The 21320-nt window shown below is 41.0% G+C and overlaps 1 protein-coding gene across 5 annotated transcripts in view; it reads left to right on the top strand.

The window, feature by feature from the left end:
- Rgl1 (ral guanine nucleotide dissociation stimulator like 1) overlaps positions 1 to 21320 on the top strand; it is a 265738-nt gene that overhangs the window by 113356 nt on the left and 131062 nt on the right. Inside the window, exon 1 of one of the 5 annotated variants that reach the window (XM_074047270.1) lies at positions 20349 to 20608. The exons of the other annotated variants lie outside the window; for them this stretch is intronic. Within the exon in view, the coding sequence (XP_073903371.1) occupies positions 20582 to 20608 (27 nt within the window). The 5' untranslated portion in view covers positions 20349 to 20581. Of the gene's footprint in view, positions 1 to 20348; positions 20609 to 21320 lie in introns of those variants that run through there. 5 annotated transcript variants of the gene reach the window in all.

The raw sequence follows: 21320 nt of genomic DNA, 5'->3' as shown, positions 1-21320 counted from the left end.
AGCAATGCGTGCTCAGATGATGAGTGAGAAGAAGGGGAGACTCTGTGCTAATCCAGAGATTAGGCATTCTGGGGCCACCAACAGGTAGGAAAAATGTTAAAGCCATGCTTTTTTTTATAGCATTCTCATCCAGGCCAGTGCCAGTGGATTAGTGTTGTTCCGTCATGAAAGCCACTGAGGTAGGCTTGGCCAATAGAAAACCTCCATGTGTATCACCAACAGAAGTTGTGTGACAGGAGACATTTTCAGTGCAGTGGATTCTCAGTTGAAGTCTTGCTTTACCTCTTCATACTATCAGAATAAGGAATTGCAGATGGCACAACAAGTCTGGCCACAAAATGGATTAATGAAGCTGCAGTTCAGGACTATACACAAGAGCAAAGGGCTTTTTTTTTTTTTTCTTTGTTTCCTAGGCCCATGAAAACAAGGGGGTCATGCTGTTCAGTGGGAACAGAGCCACCAGTAGCTTGTTCTCTTCTGATGATTTATATTCCTCCCCCTTTAAGGCTGACTGCTCAGTATGTCTGTCAGCATTCCCTCCCTGCACCTCCCCTGGCCTTCCCACTGGCCTGCGGCATGGGAGGGAGAACAGGGCTTCTCTGGTTCTTCTGGAGATCTGGGACATTTTGGTCCTTCATACTTCCAGGCAAGGGCTTGTGACTTATCAAAGTCTTGTTTTCAAAGTCAAATAAGTAAAAACATTAAATTCTATAAAAACCCAGATGAGATAATTATTAATTTTTTTCTTTCTACTTCTTGCTCTACCCCCAACACATAGTAGACATTTTTCAACAGAGGCTAACTTCTTTCTCTACATACATTGGAGTACTTCCTCTTTTTTTTTGGTGGGACTAGGGTTTGAACTCAGGGCTTCACCCTTGCAAAGCAGGTGCTCTACCATTTTCTCTGGTTATTTTGGAAATGCAAACCTCAATCCTCCTGATATCAGCTTCCCAAGTAGCTAGGATTACAGGTGTGTACCGCTGTTGCCCGGCTGGAATATTTCCTCTTTAGCTTCACTGGCTGAGTATTACAGGCTTTTCTGCTAAGAATCTCTTCTTCCCTGCTTGTCTACACACCCATTGCTGCTAGAAAATTAACTTAGAAACCTACCAAAATAATAGTGGGATATTTATTAGGATTTTTATTTACTAGGGAGTACAAATAAGAAACTTAAACTGGGTTTTGGTCTGTCTGCCAAATCCCCCTACCCTTCCCCCTCATTCAGCTATACCTGTACCTATCTCAAGTCTCTTATCCAAAGTTAACCTCTGCTAACCATTTCCTGAAATTTGTTCCAGAAGAAAAAACACAGGCATAAGCTTGAACATATGTATATACCCATCGCCATGTACAGATGTGTGCATTCGAACACAGAGCGATCCTTCTCTTCTGTGCTTGTCTTTTGGCTTCGATGAATGTCTTACAGCTGTTTTCATACTGGTATACATGAACTCATCCCATTCTTTTAACCCCTGCATAGTGGATTACTATCATCCCATTATATGGATGTACATGTTCATTTAACCAGTCCCTGTGCTGGTGGGCATTTTGTTTTGTTTTTGGTGGTACTGGGGTGGGAACTCAGGGCCTCACGTTTGCTAGCCAGGGCTTTACCACTTGAGCTAGGCCCCCAGCCCTTCTTTGCTTTAGTTACTTTTCAGGTAGATCTTCATATTTTTTCCTGGGGCAAATTTCTGACCACAATACTCCTACTTATGGCCTTCTGCACAGTTGGAATCATGGGCATGCATCAGTGCCTGTGAGAGATTCCAGTGCAATGGAATCTCACTAAGTTTTTGCTCAGGCTGGCCCAACTGTGATCCTGTTGATCCTCCTGGATAGCTGGGATTATAGATGTGAGCCACCAAACTTGGCCTTGGTATATTTTTAACACCATAACAAATAATGCTTTAGTGGTCTTTCTTGTAACATATATCATATTGAAGTGTTCTGTGTATCCATAGGGTAAATTCCTAGTAATGGCATTATTCCTTCAATGGCAATGTGTGCTTTTAATTTTGACAGATATCACCAAAGAGTGCTCTAAAAGGTTATGCCCATTTTCACTCTCAAGAGCTTTATGAGAACTGGAGGTGTGAATCAGGTGGTAGAGAACCTGCCTAGCAAGTGCAAGGCCCTGAGTTCAAACCCCAGTACTGCAAGAGAGAGAAAGATTGGGGGAGGGAGAATAAAATTCATTTTGAATAAGTAGAAAAATGTTGCTTTCTACTTAGGTGGTTTGTGTTTTTATTCCTAAACGTCTGCCTATGTTTTAGCTTCAGGACATCTGACTGATGCATAAGTAAACGGTGCTCAAATCATCCTTCCCCAACTGGGGATCCATTCAGTTCTGAAGTCAATCAGAGTAGCTTCTCTTCCATTCCTTAAACATCCCCAGATACCTGCCACAAGATACTAGTGCTCCAGTTCCAGGAACAGCATCTGAGGAGATGGAGCTTGACCATCTTAACCCAGATATGTGGGGTTTTGAGAGAGTATCACCAGTTCTGTTGTCTTTGCACAGCTCCATCAAACCTGTGAGGCAAGAGAGAACCTTTGATTCTCCTAAGGAAACTAGTCCTGTAGCTCTAGCAGGGAGATGGAGCTTCTCTCCCAGATAGGAAGCCAGGAGGAAGGACTGATAACCTGAGAGCACTCTGAAGCCCATTCAGGCCTACCTAAATGCTCCTTCCTAAAACCCAATTTTTTGACATCTCTTTGGCATCATAGAACTCCTGATCATTGAGCCTTCAGACCTCATGACCTCAGATTTGGCACCATATTCTTTTACATACAGTTGAATAGGTATATTACACATGAAAACCATTTGAGTGTTTAATATTACAGAATAATTCAGGCAGAAGATTGTGGTGGGTAGATGATAATTAGTTTGTTTTTGTTGGTAATGTGATCCAGCCACTATCCAGGGATTTGATATGATTGCTGTCATGTTTTCTAAAGTATCTGCAACTTTTAAGAAAAAATAAAAGTTGGAAAAGAAGTACAGAATAGTGGCACATAGTCTGCTTAACTGTATTCATCACACAGTGACCTAGACATTGTCAAAGTAAGAGGATAGTAGCTCCATGCCTAGATCTCATTGCTGTACAGGAGACAAGAAGTGAGGTGTCCTACTTGGTGCCAGAATCAAGTCTACCTACCTTGATCACAATTAGAAGCATCCATTGTCATTCTGGTTTTCCTGTCTGTGCCTTTTCATGCCACTGAATTTCTAAAAGAGCCAAGGTTTGGGAAAGCTGCATTTTCCCATGCTTGGGGAATGCATTGATGGAGGGTGCTAAGCAGGCTCTCAACAGTGTGAGCTTGCTCACCTACAATTCTTGATGAACCATTACTCATTTTGAGAAATTGAGCCAAGTCTCTTTTTCTCCTCTCTCACTTTCTTCCTCTTTTCCCACCCCTCTAGCTATTTTGCTGTGCTAAGCAATCAGACATGGATCTTGTTCCCAAGATATTTATATTCTTAGGGAGATAAGATGTGTAAAATAAGAAAGAATGCAATAAAATCCCAAATTGAAGCCTAGATAATGAGTCACAGGAGGTCAGAGGGAGATGCAGTTTCTAGTTGGGCTGGGGAGGGGATTATGGGCTGTCATATTTTTGAGCTTAATATTTATTATGAACCCCTAAGTGGGGATGGAGTGGGAGAAAGCCCTTTCCAGACTGTGGGATTACAGGTTTAAGTCAGGGAGGTCTATAAGCTTGGAACATGAACAGTAACTAATGCTGAGATTATTTTGACTGGAGTGAAGAGTACACAGCACTGTGAGAAAGAGGGTTCAGTGGTCTGGTGGGGCTCTAATCTTCGGGGCCTTAAATATTATTTGCCATAACTTAAAATCCCATTAGAATGGTCTGGTTCATTGCAGGTTGGGAAAGGCTAGATCTGCCCATAGGCTGGGCAGGAGCTACAAGGAAGTATAGGCTGGCAGACAAGGCAGAAGAAGGGATGTGCAGAAGAATATGGTAACGGATGACAAGCAGTCACCCAAGCAAGCAGTGCTGGCATTTGGGAGGTGGGTGACAAGTCTCCAGAGGAGGAGGTGCTGGAGCTGGGAAATGTAGAACAGGTGGCACTTAGAAATATAATCAGGAGTAAGGTAATAAAAATGTCTGTCAGCAGTTAGCAGGCTCTAGCCACTTTGCTCAGGTTTATGGGCAGACGTCCAAGCTCTGGTGGAAAAGAGCAGAATGGAAAGCAAGAAGCTGGCCCCAGCTGCAGAGGGACTAGGCAGATTTCCAAGCCAGGAGTCAGACCTGAAACGTGGAGCCTGACTAGCAGAAAGATGGTTTGATGCTCCATTCCAGTGTGCTGAGCCAAAGTCTTTTCATTCCTTCTGCTTAAGCTTATGACTGATCTTAGCCATTGAGTTTACAGGTGGGAGCTAATAGGTCCAGCTGTGTGGAGCGGGTAGCATGCACATGCTGGAGACACAGGCAGGGCCCGCTGCTGCCTACAGAGTTTGGCCTCAGTTTGGTAGGCAAAAAGGGAAAAATAGAAAAATTAGAACAGGGAATATCTCACTTGGATCTAGCTGTATTTTAGAAAATTGGTTTGAATCTAGTGTGTAAGTGTGTAAGTGAACTAGAGTTAAATGAGTCCTCATTTGTCACAAAGTTTTGCCATTCCCCTAAATGCGTCTTCAATGTGTTCACTTTCCTCCATGCCTATTTTAAATGTTGTGAGGTAGGGAAGCCTAATGTTAAAAATTAATTAAAAAAAAAACCAATAATATATTAATTTTACCCATTTCTCTACTCTTTTAGCAGGGCATCTGGAAAAGTTGACCTTACCTGGTGGCTCACGGGCTATGTCACTGGGGCAGTGCCAATCTGATCCTTTCTCCATCCCACAGTCAGATCTTTTTAACATGCAAGTCTTCTCATACAGCTGTACTGCACGGAGGCTTCCAACAGTCTCCAGTGCCCCAGGATAATGTGTGAATTTCTTCACATGGCTCCCAGGCTCTGTGTATCCTGCCTTCATTCCATCTCCTCTCTCACCAAGCCTTTCCCATTCTGCAGGAAACTACTTTTAGTTTAGCAGGAAAATTACTTTCTGCGCTGGCTTTATGCCATTCTTTTACCTAAACTGGACATTTCTCTCCTTTTTCCATCACTACATTTTGCTTCCCATGAAGGCCTCAGCTTAAGCCATGTCTGACTCCTTGACTGTGGAAAAGGCTTTGCTCCTTGATGCCAGGGCTCCAGCGTTTCTCACATTGCATTGTTGGTAAAGGCCTATTTACTTGTCTTGCTCTTTCTCATACTAGAAGTATTTTTGTTGTTGTTGTTGTTTTCTTTTGAGACAGGGTCTCACTGTGTTTCCCAGGCTGATCTCTTGACTCCTGGGTTCAAGCGATCCTCCTGCCTCAATCTCCTAAGTACTGGAACTACAAATGTGTTCCACTGTGCTCAGCTTTTCTTCTTTGAAAGTTGGAACTCTGAATAGACCCCTATAGTATGCCAGCTCCTCACAGCGCCTGGAGAGTGATAGTTGCCTGCATGTTGTGTGAGTGAACAAATAGGGTAGTTGTGCCAAGCAGTGGAAACTTGAGCTGGGATAGCAGAGCTGGGAATGAGAAGGATAAGACACTCTTTTTTTCCACTTTTATTATTATTATTGTACTGGGGTACACTGTGATATTTACATAAGTTCCTACAATATAGCATAGTTGAATTTACCTCCTCCATCATTCTCCTTTACTGCCCCCCATTCCTGGAATAGTTTCAAGTCTCGTTTTTCCATCTTCATATACAAGTGCATAATATTTCCACTGCATTTACCCTCCTACAACCTTTCCCCAACACCCCCAGGACAGGACCTGTTTTACCTTCCTGTTATGTTTTTGAAAAAAGACATTTTTGTTTGTATAAGATACAGGGAGATTCATTGTGACATTGTATGTATTATATGTATTTATATGTATTATAACCCAAATTGGTTCCTCTCCTTTATTTTTCTCCTTTCTACCTTAGTCCCCTTCTTACAGTGATTTCGACAGGTTTACAAGTTATGTATTCATTCTTGTATAGAAAGTACATCAACCATACTCACTTTCTTAACTGAAAAGGATAAGACACTTATGGAAGCCACTAAGGACATAATTCTTGAGCACTGGCAACTGTGTGGCTGCATCTCTAATTCCTAAAAGGTACAAAGCAGTAATGTACTTCCTAAGTTGCTATAAGTCCTCATTTACATAAACAGTGGCCGAGGGTGCTAGTGTTTAAATGTCTGAAGAGGGAAAAAAAGCACTCTTTTGAAAGTAGAATGATATTTGGGATCGAAGAGCTCATGGTCCAGCATGTATGTAGTCTGTAGTCTTGACATTTCAGTTTTTTGAGTCATAAACTAAAGATGATAATACTTCTTTTTTGGGAGGTCATTGTGAGAATTAAGAGGATATATGTAGAGGCACTTTGTAAAATGCAAAGTGACAGAAAACACTAGTGATCACCAGTACAAACATATTTAAACCTGAAAGTAGATGATAATCATGTTAAATTGTCTGTAATCTGGACTTAGCCAGGTGATGTAAATCTTAAACAGACCATCCTAGCTCAGAGAAAAGTGGGCAGAGTCCACTGGGGCAAGTGACATATGTCCATCTGTATGAATGCCCTGGTGGCAAAATGAGCAAGAGGTGCAATGGTGTGGCTGGGCCAGATGGCCTCCCTCTAGAACCTGCCTGGTCTATGATGACCTCACACTTGACCTCTAACTTTGGCTCACCTCTTTCTGCTTGTATTGCTCTCATCTTCTATCCTGCCCTGCTTCCCCAAACCCCTTCTCTACCACCTTGACACTCTTCATACTTTGCATCTCACTCCATAGGTCTTAATGGAGCATGATTCTCTACTCTCTGAAAGGATAGCATAGTACTTCTCAAGTTGTCTATTTTCCTCCCTCAAAAGAGATGCCAGTCTCTGGCCTTTTCTCCCATTCACTGGTTAAGAATAGCACTGACAATTGAAAGAGGCCTTTCCCTGCTACCCAAGTTCTTGTCCCAGAAATGTGCCAGTCTCTTACCTGGGATGTGCTAGGATGGCTGTTCTAAGTGGAACAAACCATGATACTAGCCCTTTAATTTGGAATTTAGAGTCAGAATGACTTCATAAAAGCCCATGATCACTTTTCTTCCCTTTAAATTACTTAGATTGTTCATTCCTTGCCTCCTGTGCTAGGCAGTATTCTCCAGAGAAATAGAACCAAGGAAGCTATGTATATATAATTATGAGGAATTGATTCATAATCATAAATGCTGAGAAATCACAGGGTCTACTATCTGCAAGCTGAAGACCCACAAAAAAGATGGTGCGATTCAGTCCGATTGCAATGGCCTGAGAATCAGGGAGCTCAATTATGTAAATTCCAGTCTGAGCTCAAGAGAAGGTGAGATGAGATGCCTTAGCTCAAAGAGTTAAGGCAGGTAAAAAAGGGGCAGCTTCCTCCTTCCTCTGCCTTTTGTTCTGCTTGGGCCCTCAGTGGATCAGATGTTGTCCACCCACACAGGAGAGGGCACTCTACTTATTGAGTCTACCTTTCAAATGCTGGCCTCTTCCACAGGCTAAACAACCAGAAAGAAAGGTTAATTTGGGCACTCCTTGACCCAGTCAAGTTGACACATAAAATCAACCATCCTTAGGTCCAGGAGCAGCCAGCACAATCCAGTGCTTTACACATAGCACCTGTCTGTTGAGGCTATTCAAATGGTTATTTACTCAATGCTTGACACCGGGTTACGGGCTCACAAAAAATGAAACAAAAACGTACCTTACGTTTACAAGAGACATATATACAGTTAGTATATTACACCAAATAGTCTTCCCTTATCTATGGTTTTTCAATTGCCTGTGGTCAACTGCAGTATGAAAATATTAATATTTATTTTGACCCTTGTTTTTTCTTTTACTCCTCCTTGATTCATGAGAGTCCACATTTACATGTATCTTACACATTTACAAAACAATATATTGTTATTTTGTTTTATTGCTAGTTGTTATTGTTAATATCTACTGTGCCTAATTTATAAATTGAATTTTATCATAGGCATGGTATGTATAAGAAAAAAACAGTATATGTGGGGCTTGGTGCTCTCTGTGGGTTCAGGACTCTGCTAGAGATCTAGGAACCCATATTTTGTGGACTGGGACTACAGTACTAAGACAAACTAGTGCTCAAGAAGACATGTTATTTCTTTTTAGGAAAAATCTGCCATATCAGCCTTTTTGGCATGTTTGTGAGCTAGTGGGCCATATCCAGGATTCTTTTGATCTATGATCTCTCAAGTTCCTGTTCCCATTCTGTTTCCTCTGCTTGGATTGCTCTGTACCCACCCCCTCAATAACTCTTTCCCTCTCCTAGTTCTCATCAATTCCATCTCATCTACCAGGTCTCACCTTAGAGATCTTTTCCTCTGGAAAGCCTTCCCTGAATCCTACAGGCTTAGCCTATATGCTCCAATAGCACTCTTTTCCCTCAGCATTCATTATATAGTAACATAAATGCTTTGTCCGTTTGTCTTTTAATCCACTACTGCTGAAAAGCAAACATCACATCTGTCTTGTGAAAAGTTGGTTCTGTGATGCCTAGCACAGGGTCTGGTACACAGTGGGCACTCAGTAGATATTCAAGGCATAATAAAAAATAGGTAAAGGGTAAAGGCCAGAACGATTTCAGAATCAGAGCTGATCTGAGCAAGTCTTAGGATATTATGATCTAGTCTGGCAAAGTGACTCTCTTGTCTCTCCTGATTTCTATTCTATTTAACAGGTATGTTAATTGGGATATAGGTCTGGCTGCTTGTCACAGAGACTAAAATTTATGACAAGTTAATCAAAAGGACTTCTACTCTTCTCTCCAACAGATAGGCAGTCATAGAGTCTGTGTCTCTATTCTGTGAGGTAAGAGTCAGAAGCAGACTTTCCTTATCCAGTTGTTCTACCATTCTAGGATGACTTTATTGTTCACTGCCTTGGCAAGATCCTAGGAGTTCCAATTTTGTCTTGGAATTCTTGGAAACTGCATCCAAAGTCAACTTAATCTCTCTTAGGTACTTGGAACTGATTCTAGACCTCCTGAACCCCTTAGGGAATCTTGACTCTGGTATGGATTTATAGAGCCAATAACATTGATGAATTTCTCACTGCTTGCCTAATCCTCACTTCACCCACAAGGCTTCTCAGGTGGGGAAGACCAAAAACTTAGTCAAGAATGCCATGTGGTCTTCATGTTGAGATCATGAGCCTTGAACTTGGGTGGTATGGTTTCCTGAGGTCCAGGACTCTCCAACCCAACAGAAAGGCATCCTGGCAAGTTACAGGAGAAAAATCCCTTTGAATAATGTAAAGTGTCACTTATTTGGCTATATGAAAAAGTATATCACTCGTTTAATTATAAGGTTACCACAAAATTTACCATTGCTCTGTCATTTCTTGCTGGTGTTTTTCTGTTGGGTTTATGTTGATTTTTCTGTTGGGTTTATGTTGAGAGGAATCATTAAGTCTAATGTCTAAGGTTAGAGATGAAACTCAGCCTACTCTTTCATTTCTCCATTCCCACAGCACCACACACACATGCTCCCCTCCCCCCACCTGGAGAAAAGAGGAGAAGAGCCAATGTAGAGTGAGAGCTTTGAGGAACAGTAGCTCTTTGCTTACCTAGAAAAAACTGCATAAATCAAGGTAACTAACAACTCCCCTCCCCCCAAAGTTAATTTTCATTTTATAGTCCTCACTTCATGTTTTAGAACAAACAGGAACAGTATGGGTCACTAGGAGCTGACTCTGCCAATTTAACAGAAAAATAACAAGAACCAAAAAATTTGTCTAAATTTGTTCCTGGCAAAGGCAATATGTGAGATATTTTCTGACTTTTGAAAATACATTATCTAATTGATATACAATCCACAACAGCTTTCTAAAGTGATAAGATTCACTCTTCTTTGTGTTTCTGTGTGTTTGTGAGTAATGGCATATTTGCAACATGTTGGTTAGTTTTTATTCAAATTCTTCTTCTATTATATAGGTTTTTCTTTTCTTTTCACCATCTCAAAAGTTCTCCTTTAAGGCAGAAACTTTCCATTCTTAGTTTCATCCAAACGACAAATATTTCTGGGAAAACACTGTGTTTAAGCCATTCAGCAATTCCGGTGTTATGTAACTGACCACAGTAAGACTTTCAATTAACTTTGGTTACGTTTTATTGAAGAGTGTCAGAGAATAGAATAGCTGGTGATAATTTTTCAAAACTTTTGGTTGTTTTTAAACAGGAAAAACTCAATGTCGCATCTTGTGGTAAAGCTCTTGTTAAAATTCTATAAAGTCCATTGAGCATATTTAAAGCCTGATGGTAGTTATGGCCTTGAGTTGACCTTAAGGGCATTGGTCTCCAGTTCTCCTTGTTCCTCCTTCATGCTTGCTCTTTTTTCTGGTCATTTTTGCTGTTCCTTCAATGGTGTGTAGCTCTTCCACTGAAGAAGGAATTGTGTGAATTCTTGGTTTCCAACAGCCTCCTGTACATGTGCTACTCACCTTCTTTAGTCTTCCCTCTCCTTTCCATCACTCTTCAATAGCTCTATTTTCTTTCTCCCCAGTTCTCAGCTGATAATATTTTTCTCAGTGCAGAAGTCCTTCCCATTTTCTGTTTATTTCCACGTCCCTACCACAATCCCAGTGTCCTAGTTTTAAAACTATGTAATTTTATTTTTTATTTTTTTTTTTTTTTGCTCTCCTCTCTCATTTATTTGCAGCATGCTCCTTATCATCAGGTTGCAACATTTATTTTTCCTAAATATCATTCAGATTCATTTCTTTGTTTTAAAACTTCTATATTGTCTCACTCAGTGTAGGTGTTAGTAATTTGGCACATATAATACTTTAGTAGCCTTCCTTCTACATTTTCTCCATTCTAAGCTGACCTATGGACAAGTACCAGAATCATACGGTTTTTTTCTCCATTTTTTATTAGACTATACTTATTGTATGGGGGGATTCATTGTGCCAATTCCGAATAGCCTTACATTGTATATTGGTTAGATTGCCCTACCATCCCCCCAACCTCCTTCCCATCCCACTTAAAGCAATTGCAAGAGGGTTCATTGTTCTATTTCATGTATGTATATGAAGTCCATCAATCATGTTCTCTCACCTGCATCTCCTTCATTCTCCCTCCTTCCCACATGTGCCCCCCACTGTGCCGATTTTACAGTTCTGTCTTTCATTATTGATTCCAAAATCAATGTTCAAAGGGGTTTCTCGATATATTCCCACTGTGAGTATATTTTACTTTAGTCAGTTCAACCCTTTCTGTTACTCTCCCTTACTCCTTCCCTCCCACCCCCATTATTCAATAGCCTTCAGTACATATCCTTATATCCTCTACCTGTACCGATGTATTTCGATATGATTGACTCTATTGTTCTCTTTTCCTTTCCCTTCCCCCTGAGTTCCATAGAGTAGTTCCATCGTTACAAGCATGTTCTGCATATAAGTTTGTACATGGTCATGTTTGCTTTTGTGTGTACTCTTATCTTTTGGATATATCTTCCACATATGAAAGAAAATATGTGGTCTTTGTCTTTTTGAACCTGACTTACTTCACGTAACATGATGTTACCAATTGCATCCATTTACCTTCACACCACATTGTGTTATTCAACCTATGGCTGAGGAAAACTCCATTCAGAATCATGTTGTTGTTATGCTATTTTCCTTTCAAATTGTTTTTTCAGTACTGGGGATTGAACCCAGGACCTTGCACTTGGTAGGCAGGTGCCCTTCCACTTGAGCCATACCTGCTACACTCCCAAGCCTTTGAATTACAGGAAGCCCACATTTCTTTGGAGATTTATTACATGCAGTTTTGACCAAGCACAGTCAAAAAATAATAATAAATTTTAAAATCAAAAGAAATTTCAAAAACAGCACAACTAAATTCCTGAATGGACATGATGCAGCTCACTTGATAAGGAGCAGCTCTCAGTCAGTCCTGCATTATTGCCAGTTGTGTTAAAATCATTGTGTGATCTGCTGAGTGTTTCCCTGCCCTTACTTTTGTGAAAATCTGTCTCCCCAAAGCAAATTGTGCCCCCAAAGCAAGGTAAAAGTTAATGTGCTTAATCAAAGTGATAAAGCAAAAAATTTCGATTTATTGAAAGGTGATGTCTTTAGCAGAAGTTGGGCAGCATTACGGGAAAGATGAACCAAGTGTCCAGAGTACTGCTCTTAACTCTAGGCAACCTGAGCACTTGTGATTTTTCTCAATGACAGTCTCCTTGGAACCAGATACCCGTGGATACCAAGGGTCTACTGTGTTTTTTAAGAAAAATTAAAAAAAATTCTTCACCAGGTGACTACTTTATCCACACTCACTTTCCCAGACTATATGATCCACTTTAACGATCAAATCTCATCTCTTTTTACCTCCTTTGAACATGCCATCCCCTCTACTGAAAGACCCCTCTATCTTCTTCCTAAAACATGTTTCTTTATGTTTTCAAAAGTAGCATTTAACATAGCCTTCATCAAAACTGTATTGTCATGAGCTGGTCACAGTGGCTTGTACCAGCAATCCCAACTCCTCAAAAGGCAGAGATAGGATGACTGTGGTTAGAGGACAGCCCCAGTGACAAAATATCAGCAGACCCTATCTCAAAGAACAAGCTAGGAAGTGGTGGCACAGCTGTATAGTAGGCAGAGGTAGGAGGATCAGGGTTAAGGCCAGCTCTGGCCAAAACATGTGGGTGTCCCTATCCAAAGATAACTAAAGCAGAAAGGGCTGGATGTGAGGCTCAAGTGGTAGAGCTCCTGCCTAGCAAGCTTGAGGCTCTGAGTTCAAACCCTAGTGCTGCCAAACAACAACACCCCCCCCACACACACTCCACAAAGCTGTATAGTCTGTAAGTCCCTTAAAAGTGAGCACCATCTGATGGATTTTCTCAGTGCCTCTCGGCACCACAGTGCTCATTCTACCCTGATTTGTTCATTTTACTTGCTTATCTTTGAAAAATCGGTTTTCAGTCCTCTTCTTTCCTTTACTCCTTTTCTTTGCTTTTAAGGCATAGACGGCTTTAAGGTAGAGAAAGTATCTAAGACTTATTCAACTACAATTACTAAGCAGTTACTAAATTTATAGCATGACATCTACTTCATCTAGCTTTCTGTCTATCTGTCTGTCTATCTATCTATCTATCTATCTATCATCCAGCTATCCAGTTATTTCTTGAGCAGCTACAATGTGCTAGGCACTGTGAAGTGCTAGAACACAATGGTGAGAGAAAAGCTGACATTGGTCCTTTCTTCTTAGAGTTTATAGTCTAGAGGAAGAAATAGACATTTATCAAATAATCCTACAATTATACACCTGTGATCCAGCTACAAAGAGAGAGGAATATGGTGCCATGAAGCAGGTAAGAGGGGCAGGGACATTTAACCCAAGTAGGAGAGGAGACGAGAGAAGGATATCCCACACAGGAAGAACTCCACATGCAAAGGATCTGTGACAGGAAGTGCCAGGTATGTTCAAGACATTGAAAGAAACAAGCAGCTGGAGTATGGAGCACACAGGCAGGCAGGATGTAATGGAAGGAGGCTGGAGATTGGGCAGGGGCCAGCCTGGCCCATGCCCCATGGGATATGGAAAGGATTTAGACTTTTATCCTTAGCAACGGGGAGCACTGGAGGGGTTTAATAACAGGAGGAGATGGCACTAAGATGAGTGGAAAAGGTCACTCTGGCTACTGTGTGAAGGTGGATTGAAGTTGGCAGCAAAATTGAGCTCAGTATTTTTCTGGGCTGTGTAACAGCTCAATAAATGTTGTCCACTGACTGAATAGTTGGTGAGGCTTGTCGCTCTCACTGTGGTCTCCATGTTACAAAATTTTGACTTTGAGCTACAAAATATTGAGCTACTCAAAATATGAGTCTGATTTTAATCTCACTAAAGTCCTGTGACTCTTGTAATTCTCGGACCTAATATGATGATTGTGGTGATGATGGTGGTGATTATGATGCTGATAAACAGTGTTGAGTGTTAACCATGATAGTGGATACCATACAAAGGCTTGAGTGGATTATCTTAATTAATTCCTACTATGAGACAATGAGGAAGGTATTTCTTCTCCCTATTTTTATAGGCTTGGAGGTGTTAAAGACCTGATCTGAGAGAGCAGAGGTGGATTCAGGACTCAACTCTAGGTATCTGGCTAGATACCTAGAGCCATGGCTCTTAGTCACTTCATTCCACCAGTTGTTGCTTATCTGAGGTTCAGTTCCATTTCAACACCATTATTATGAAAAAGGACATTCCTTTAGCTTTGAAAAATGATATGTCTAATTGCCCACAAACTCTTTCTAGAGCCTTGGTCAAAGTCTTGCATGGCGTCAGGTCATTTGCTCACCTCCTTTTCACAGTGTTTTATTATGTGCCACGCAGCCTGGCATTATGTCTGAGCCAGTTGCTGTGTTTTGGTCTTTTTATCCATGTAAGCACATTTCTGGTTGTGTGTCCTTTTTTCTTTTACAGAAATCTATAATTAGATGAGGTAATAATGCTTATTAGCCCAAGTTACAAATAATATTCCAGCACTCAACTTCCTCCTCAGGAGAGCATCATCAACAATTAAGAAAAGCCACCAGGAATTGGTAAACTATTAGTTGAACAATGTTTGCCGTCCAGGCTAAAGGAGCCCTGCCTTTGGCCTGCCATCTGTCGAGTGCTATTTGTTTATATTTCTTCGTCTTCCTTTTCAATCCCTTAGGGCATCCTCTTCTTTAGTTGTAGTGGGTTTGTCTAACATCAGCTGTAGTTTGCTAAAAAAAAAAAAAGAACCTAATAACTGAACCTTGAGCATTTTAACTCATACTTTAGAGTATCTCAGTGAGGATAAAGTCAGTTTGGTCCCTCAGAAGATGATAGCAACTGTCCACTGCTTAAGAAGAAGTGTTCAAAGGACTATTCATCTTTAACTAAACATGACTGGCTCCTTGCCCTTTGCAAAGCAAGGTTGAAAGCTCAAGCAAAAAGGAGGTGAATGGGGCAACCCATGGTTTTCTTTTCTTTTTTTATTTTGGGGTTGGTAATTGAACCCAGGGACTCCCACATGCTAAGTACACACTCTACCACTGATGTACATCTCCAGTTCTCATAGCTAGAAACAGCCATACCAGGATGCCTGGACCTACAAACCTAAAGGACAGGCAACAGTGCTTCATGGGACTGTTCAAAGGACTAAGTGGCTTGCATTTTGACAATACTTTGATGTTGCTGAAGGAAAGAATAAGAAGTTACAGATTTGTTTATGTCCTCCTCCTAAAGTTTTCTTTTTAGGAATCTATAAACTATAAAAGATAGTTTATTTATTAATAAAATATTGCTAAGTACCTATAATTGATTTCATTCGAACATCTACTAGCAGTGAGTGGGGAACATTTTCACGTCCGTCTGTTTAGGTATGACTGTAGGCAGGTGGAGACAGCTCTATTTCCATAGTAGAAGGGGAGTGCTTGCCTCTCACTGATTGATCTTTCTGCATAGAGTTATTATTATTGCTATTGCTCCCTTCTGACCTTTTTCCCCTAAATTTTGGCCAGGGCATTGGACACTGTCATCAGCATTAAGTTTAACAACTCTGAGGCCTTGCTATTTCTAACTGTGTTATGTTGATACTGTCATCTTTCAAGACAAGTTTTTTTTTTTAATGACTGTGTTGAAGTATGAGTGACATATGAAAGGCTGAATTATTTAATGTATACAGCTTGATGGGTTTGTGGATAAGTATATACTCATGAAGTCATCACTACCGTGAAGGCCATGAACATATCCGTCACCTCTCAAAACTTCCTCCTGTCCCCATTCTTACTATCATCATTGCTGTTATTCTATTAATGTAGAATTCTGTACCCTGTCAGAAACTTTTAAATATACCATACAGTCTTGGTAGCTAGAGGTACTGTGTATATAGTACATATCAATAAGTTGCTACCTTACGTAACTGGTTTTGTATTCTTCAACCATCGCCTCCATTTGCTTCCTGCCCAGCATCACCATTCTGTACTCTGCTTCTATGAGTTTGACTATTTTAGATTCCACATAAAGACCATACAGTATTTGTCTTTCTGTGTTTGACTCTTTTTTTGGTTGGGGGATGCTGTACTTTGGTTTGAACTCAGGGCTAGGCAGGCACTCTACCACTTAAGCCATGCTCCCAGCCTTTCCTCTTTAGGTATTTTTAAAATAGGGCTTTGTATTTATGCCCAGATAGGCTTATACTGTGATCTTCTGTTTTCACTTCCTGTGTAATTGGGATGACAGATTCTCACTACCACACCCAGCTTTTTTTGATCGAGATGGGGTCTCACTAACGTTTTTGCTCGGGCTAGCCTGGAACCATGATCTCCTTCCCCATCTCTGCATCTCAAGTAGCTAGGATTACAGGTGTGAGCCACTGCACGGTGTTATATGACATTTTTTAACCCATGCATCCATTGATAGATATTTAAGTTGCTTCTGTATCTTGGCCATTGGAAATGACCATGGGGATTAAACATGGAATGTAGGTATTATCTTTGAACTCTTGTTTTAATTTTTTTTCGGACAAATACCCAGAATTGCCATTACTGGATCTTATGATAGTTCTATTTTTAATTTTTTGAGAAACCACCATATTGTTTTTTTTTTCATAGTACTGATTGCATTGCCAACAGTAGTGTGCCAGGGTTACCTTTTCTCTATATCCTTGCCAGCACTGCTACTACTATTCTCCTCCCCCTTCCCTGTCTTCTTTTCCTTCTTCTTTTTTTGGTAATAGCCATCCTAACAACAGGTGTGAGGTGAAACCTCATTGTGGTTTTGATGTGCACTTTCTAATGATTGGTAATGTGTTATGTCTTCTCACGTACCTGTTGCCATCTACCTATCTTTTTCAAAAAAATGTCTCTCCATGGGGTTTGAACTCAGGGTCTCATGCCTGCAAAGCAGGCATTCTACCACTTGAGTCACTCTGCCAGCCTCCTTAATTGGGTTACAATTATCATTTTTTAGATCAAGTTATAGGAATTTCTTATCTAGTATGGATGAAAACCCCGTATTGGATATTTGGTCTACAAATATTTTCTCCCATTTCATAGGTTACTTTTTCACTCTGTTGATCATTTCCTTTGCCGTGGAGAACTTTTTAGTTTGATGTGGTCCCACTTGTCTATTTTTTGGCTTCTGTTGGCTGTGCTTTTGGTGTCACATCCAAGAAATCATTGGCAAGATCAATGTCACAATGCTTTCCCCCTGTGTTTTCTTCTAGGGGTTTTTCTGGTCATTTAGAAGCTTCAGATTTTAAGTCTTTAGTTCATTTAAGATGTGTGTGGGGAGTATATGTGTGTGTTATGAAATAAGGGTCCAATTTAATTTTTACATGTGGAAATCCAGTTTTCCCAATGCCATTTGTTCAAGAGACTGACCTTTCCCCATTGTATATTCTTGGCATTCTTGTTGAAGATCAGTTGACCAAATATGATTCGGTTTATCTGTTCTGTTCCATCTAGACAGACTGGTCTAGATGTATGTCTTTATGATAGTACCATACTGTTTCGTTTATTGTAGCTTTGTAATATGTTTCAAAATCAGGAAGTATGAGCTTCTAGCTTTGTTCTTTTTTAAGAAATAGCTTTGGCTTTTTGGGTCTTTTGTGCTTCCATATGAATTTTAAGATTGTTTTCCCCTTCTCTGTAAAAAGTACATTGACCTTTTGACAGGGTTTGCATTGAATCTGTAGATAGTTTTGGTTTGTATGAATACCTGACATATTAAGTCTTCTAATCCATTAACATGGGATGTCTACTTATTTGTGTCAACAGAAAGACTATTAGAACTAATAAACAAATTCAGTAAAGTTACAGAGTACAAAATTAATATATAGAAGTCAATTGTGTTTCTAGACACTAACAATAATCTGAAAATTAAATTAAGAAAGCCATTACAATTATAATAGTATAAAAAGCAATAAGATACCCAGGCATGGTGGTGCCTGCAATCTCAGTACTCAGGAGGTAGAGCCAGGAGAATTGAGAGTTCTCATTCAGCCTGGGCTACAGGGAAAGACCCTATATCAAAAAATCTTTAAAAAAAATTAGGAATAAGTTTACCAAAAGAGATGAAAGACTCCTATACTAAAAACTATAAAACACTGATGATCTTTTAACAAAACTTTTAACCTGTCATCTCAGGCTAATCTGGTAAGGAAATTCAAACTGAGTCATAAATGGCTTATGAGTTTATCCTTTCCACATACTGACCTAGAAGTATTTCATTCCAAAGTACTTGTGATAGTAATACTGTCTACATTGCCTAAAGGTTATAAAACCTGTAAACTGTTACATTTGACTTTTCTATGTAGCCTAAAGCCAGCCTTATATTGTGTCATCATCACATTGTTTGTTTTGTTTTTAATTATTCTTGGGAACCTCCCTGAAATTTTAATGTAACTGAGTGAGAAGACATTTCAGATTTCTCCATATTGCATAGGTAAAGCAACTTCTTATGGAGCCTGGGTAAATATAGTTTGGTGCAATAAGGAGAGACTGGTACTTTTTTTTTTTTTTGAAACTTACCATGTGCTAGATAATTTGCATACATTATTTCACTGACTTCTTTTTTAAACTTTGTTCAGTAAATGCTTGTCCCATTTCACAGATGGGGAAGTGAGGTGCGAGGAAGTAGTGTCCAAGTTCCCTCTCACTGTGAGTCTGGATTTGCCTCCCCCTTTAGACAACAGGTGACCAGCCAGGGAATTGGTGGAGGAGAGGACAGAGGGGTATTGGATGCTTCAAGCCACGGTGTCCAAGAAGGCTTCTGGGAAGGGGTGAGGTTGAAGAAACTGCTTATCTAGGTAGTAGAAATTTATAACCAAAAATCAGGCTAAAGTAGTAGTGAAATTAATCTTAGAGGTAGCCCAACTGTCCTCATTGCCTCTTGTGGCCCTCAGTTGCGTTTTCCTGAAGGGATGGGCCTGGAGTCCTGAGGATGGCTTAACACCACAATGGTAGGACCTCCACATGATTTTTCTCTGGCTCCTGGGGACACCCTGTCCTGGTCATCATCAGGATCTAGTCTATGTGGGTTTTTTTTTTCTTTTTTAAATTATACAAACAATCAGTTTGGTTTGATAAAAAGAACATTCTCTCTACTTGGAGGTTCTGGTTGTACGAGGGGAACTTGACTGAGTAATTTGAAGACATTTTCAAGTGTCCAAAGATCCTTTTGTTTTTCCTTCATGTGCCCTAACTCTTATTTATTCTGTTCTCCTGGGAACATCAGTACGATTGATTCTCTAACTTTTCAGCTCATGATATATTTATTGTTAACCAAAATCTGGCATTATGCCTCAACATGGTTATTCTTGTAGGAGTCACCACCCCCCCAATCTTCTTTTTTTTTTAAAGACGTTAAAAAAGATTAAATTCATTTAGGGGAAGCCAGGTCATTTAGGAGTGACTAGTATAAAACACATGAACTCTAGAGAGTTTTGTAATTGGCACGAATTCTGTTGGGTGCCAAATTTGATTGTATTATTATGTTATCTCTTGCTGTTAATTTATTAAAACTGGATTTAAAAAAATGTAACAATCTTTTGTCCCAACACGGATTTTTCCATTAGGATAAAACTCATCCTGGCAGCTGTCCTATGAAGGGCTTTTCCCTGCAGTTGTTATCCCACTGTGTCCCTACAGTACAGATGACCAATTCAACCCATGGTGGCCACTCACATACACTCAGGACCTTCAGGACCACTGATGGCCCACTCTCCATACTGTCAGACCCACAAAACCCTTCCCTGCTTCCCACCCAAATGGCCAGCTATCCAGTGATGGCATGTTATCGGAATGGGTGGTAGAAAGAAGTCCGGAACGATTTCCTGTTGGGAGTTTCCCCACGCAGAACGGGGCACAGCCCCTGGGCTTGGTTTTAGAATATCCAGGTATCCTCTGACTTTATCCTTTGTCCTAATGAAAAACTTTCCGGCTTCTAGAATTGCTGTTCTCACTGGCGATACTCTGATTTAATTACTCGAAATTCAAGAGACAGCAGGCAGATAATGGAAGTGTTTTTGATCCTCGCCTGCCTAAGTTTATTACATCCCCCGTGGCACACATGGTTCTGTTTGGCACCTGGTGGCCATCAGGAAAACCTGATAAACTTGAAAGGGTTGCAGCCCAATCCCTTAGCGCTGGAGAAAAGATTTCGTGCTGACTTTATCCATGAGATTTAAGAAAGGGAGAGTGCGCTCGCAAGCACAAACAGGAAAGCCTGACATCACGGAGAGGAGTGGGGAGGAGTCTGCTCCTCGCTCGCTCGCTCTCTTGCTGCGCTCCCTTTGTGGCCCGAGTCGCGCGCACTGGCGGCGGCGGGGCAGCGCGGCGCGTGTCTGTGCGCGGCGGGCTCGGGACCCGAATCGGGACCGAGACCGGGATCGGGACCGCGACCCGGGCAGCGGACCCCGCGGCCTTGGCGTCGGAGCAGAGCGCATCATGCGGCGAGCACGCACCGGACAGAAAACTGAGAATGAAATTGCTTTGGCAAGCTAAAATGGTAACGAGAGCTCGCTGCCTTCTCCCGGGGCTGCTCGGGAGGGGAACCGGCTCCCGCGCTCCCAGGGCGGGTTTTGGACTCGCTCGTTCTGCATCGAGCAATCCCATCCCGGCTCGGGAGCAGGGTTCCCCAACCCGCTTTCTCCCTCTCTTTTTAAACGATGCCTGCTTTCTCAGCCCTTGCCAGGGTGTCCGGGACAGATGCGTGGCAGGACAGGAGAACTTTGAAGGAAAAAGAGCTGCTAGTCCTTGAGCGCTTCTGCCTCTGTACCCCAAGTTTAAGGTGGGGGGGGTGGAGGAGAGGGGACTGGCGACAGAAAATCCAGGGGGTCGCCGCCTGAATTGGAGCGGAGGCTTCATGATGATGTGTTGCTTTTTCTGCACTTGCCAGATTCTTTTACGGAAATAAAAACTTTCCATCCCCGCTAACTTTTTGGGTCCCAAAACAATAAGAGGAGAAAAAGACATGCAAATCCTCTCACTCCCAAAGTAGTGGCATTTTAAACACTTGTTTGTGTCTAAGTTTAAATCTAGTTTGCTCAAATGATTGAGCCACTTACAAAAGTATAAACTTTTTAAAATTTACAAACGAGTTGTTTAAGTCAATCAGGGAGGACTAAACTACAGATTCTTTATGAAGAAAATAGTATTTTGAAACACTCTTTAAGATATGTGAGCAAGTTTAAGAAAAATAAGTGGAAAAGTATGGGGAG

This window comes from Castor canadensis, chromosome 11 (genome assembly GCF_047511655.1).
Source record: "Castor canadensis chromosome 11, mCasCan1.hap1v2, whole genome shotgun sequence".
Classification (NCBI taxonomy): Eukaryota; Metazoa; Chordata; class Mammalia; order Rodentia; family Castoridae; genus Castor; species Castor canadensis.
Note: the sequence above shows the minus strand (reverse complement) of the source record. Positions and strands in the feature narration are given on the sequence as shown.